We start from the raw sequence: 1,024 nt of genomic DNA on the forward strand, positions 1-1,024 counted from the left end.
GTGTCTCCTGGGTCGCCGAGCAGCACAAGAAGTCTTCCAACAAGAAGACCATCGCCTCCATGTCCCTGGGTGGTGGTGCCAACAACACCGTCGACAACGCCGTCCGCTCGGCCATCACCGCCGGTGTGTCCGTCATCGTTGCCGCCGGTAACGAGAACCGCGATGCCTGCAACTCCTCCCCGGCCCGTGTCAGCACTGCCGTCACCGTCAGCGCCTCCGACAAGAACGACACCCGTGCCTCCTTCTCCAACTACGGCTCTTGCTCGCACATCTTCGCCCCCGGTGTGTCCATCACCTCCACCTGGATCGGCTCCTCCTCCGCCACCAAGACCATCTCCGGTACCTCCATGGCTTGCCCCCACGTTGCCGGTGCTGCCGCTCTCATGATGGGCCAGTCCGGTGCTCTGTCCCCTGCCACCGTCAAGAACAACCTCATCAACAACTCCACCAAGAACAAGATCAAGGACGTCAAGGGCACCCCCAACCGTCTGCTCTTCGCCAAGTACTAAGCGCGCGGGATCTGCTTCCTCTCCTCCTCCTCCCCTCCCGTTCGTGAGGGGCGGGGGGAGTGAGCGGCGAGGCCGAGAGCGGAGAGGGGAGCGCGCGCTCTCTCTCTCTCTCTCCATCCCCCCTTGAGCTCTGTCTTGTGCGGGGCATGTGCGCGCGCACAGCACACCGTTCGCGCGTGTGCGCGTGTGCGCGAGGCATGCTAGGTTAGTTAGCTTCTCCTCTCGGTGCAGAGGGCGAGTATCCAGGGGGGGGGGGACGTGTCGCGCGCCGACCGGCCCCCCCCCTCCCTTCTCTCCTCCTGTTCCGTTCTTTTCTCCGTGCACAGCTACGTGCGCGAGCGTGCGTCCTTTCGCCGCCGCCGCGCGCCCCCTCGTGCATGGGAAAGAGCTCACCCTTGCGTGGTGGGGTGTCCGGCCGCGGGGGACTACTGGCTGCCATGCGCCCGGCCCCCCCCCCCCCCCCCCCCCCCCCTCGCGGGGGCCGTGTGTGGCTCTCTGTGGGAACTCCTCGCCTC

The 1,024-nt window shown here is 66.6% G+C and overlaps 1 protein-coding gene across 1 annotated transcript in view; it reads left to right on the forward strand.

Annotated features, from left to right (window-relative positions):
- The window catches only part of H696_04769 (hypothetical protein), a gene marked incomplete at both ends in the record, with an annotated part of 1,392 nt that extends 883 nt beyond the window's left edge, over positions 1–509 (forward strand). Inside the window, one exon of the mRNA XM_009498632.1 lies at positions 24–509. Within this exon, the coding sequence (XP_009496907.1) occupies positions 24–509 (486 nt within the window). The remainder of the gene's footprint in view (positions 1–23) is intronic.
- Between the last annotated feature and the right edge of the window lie 515 nt (positions 510–1,024).

Source organism: Fonticula alba, assembly GCF_000388065.1.
Source record: "Fonticula alba strain ATCC 38817 unplaced genomic scaffold supercont2.8, whole genome shotgun sequence".
NCBI classification, from domain to species: domain Eukaryota; order Rotosphaerida; family Fonticulaceae; genus Fonticula; species Fonticula alba.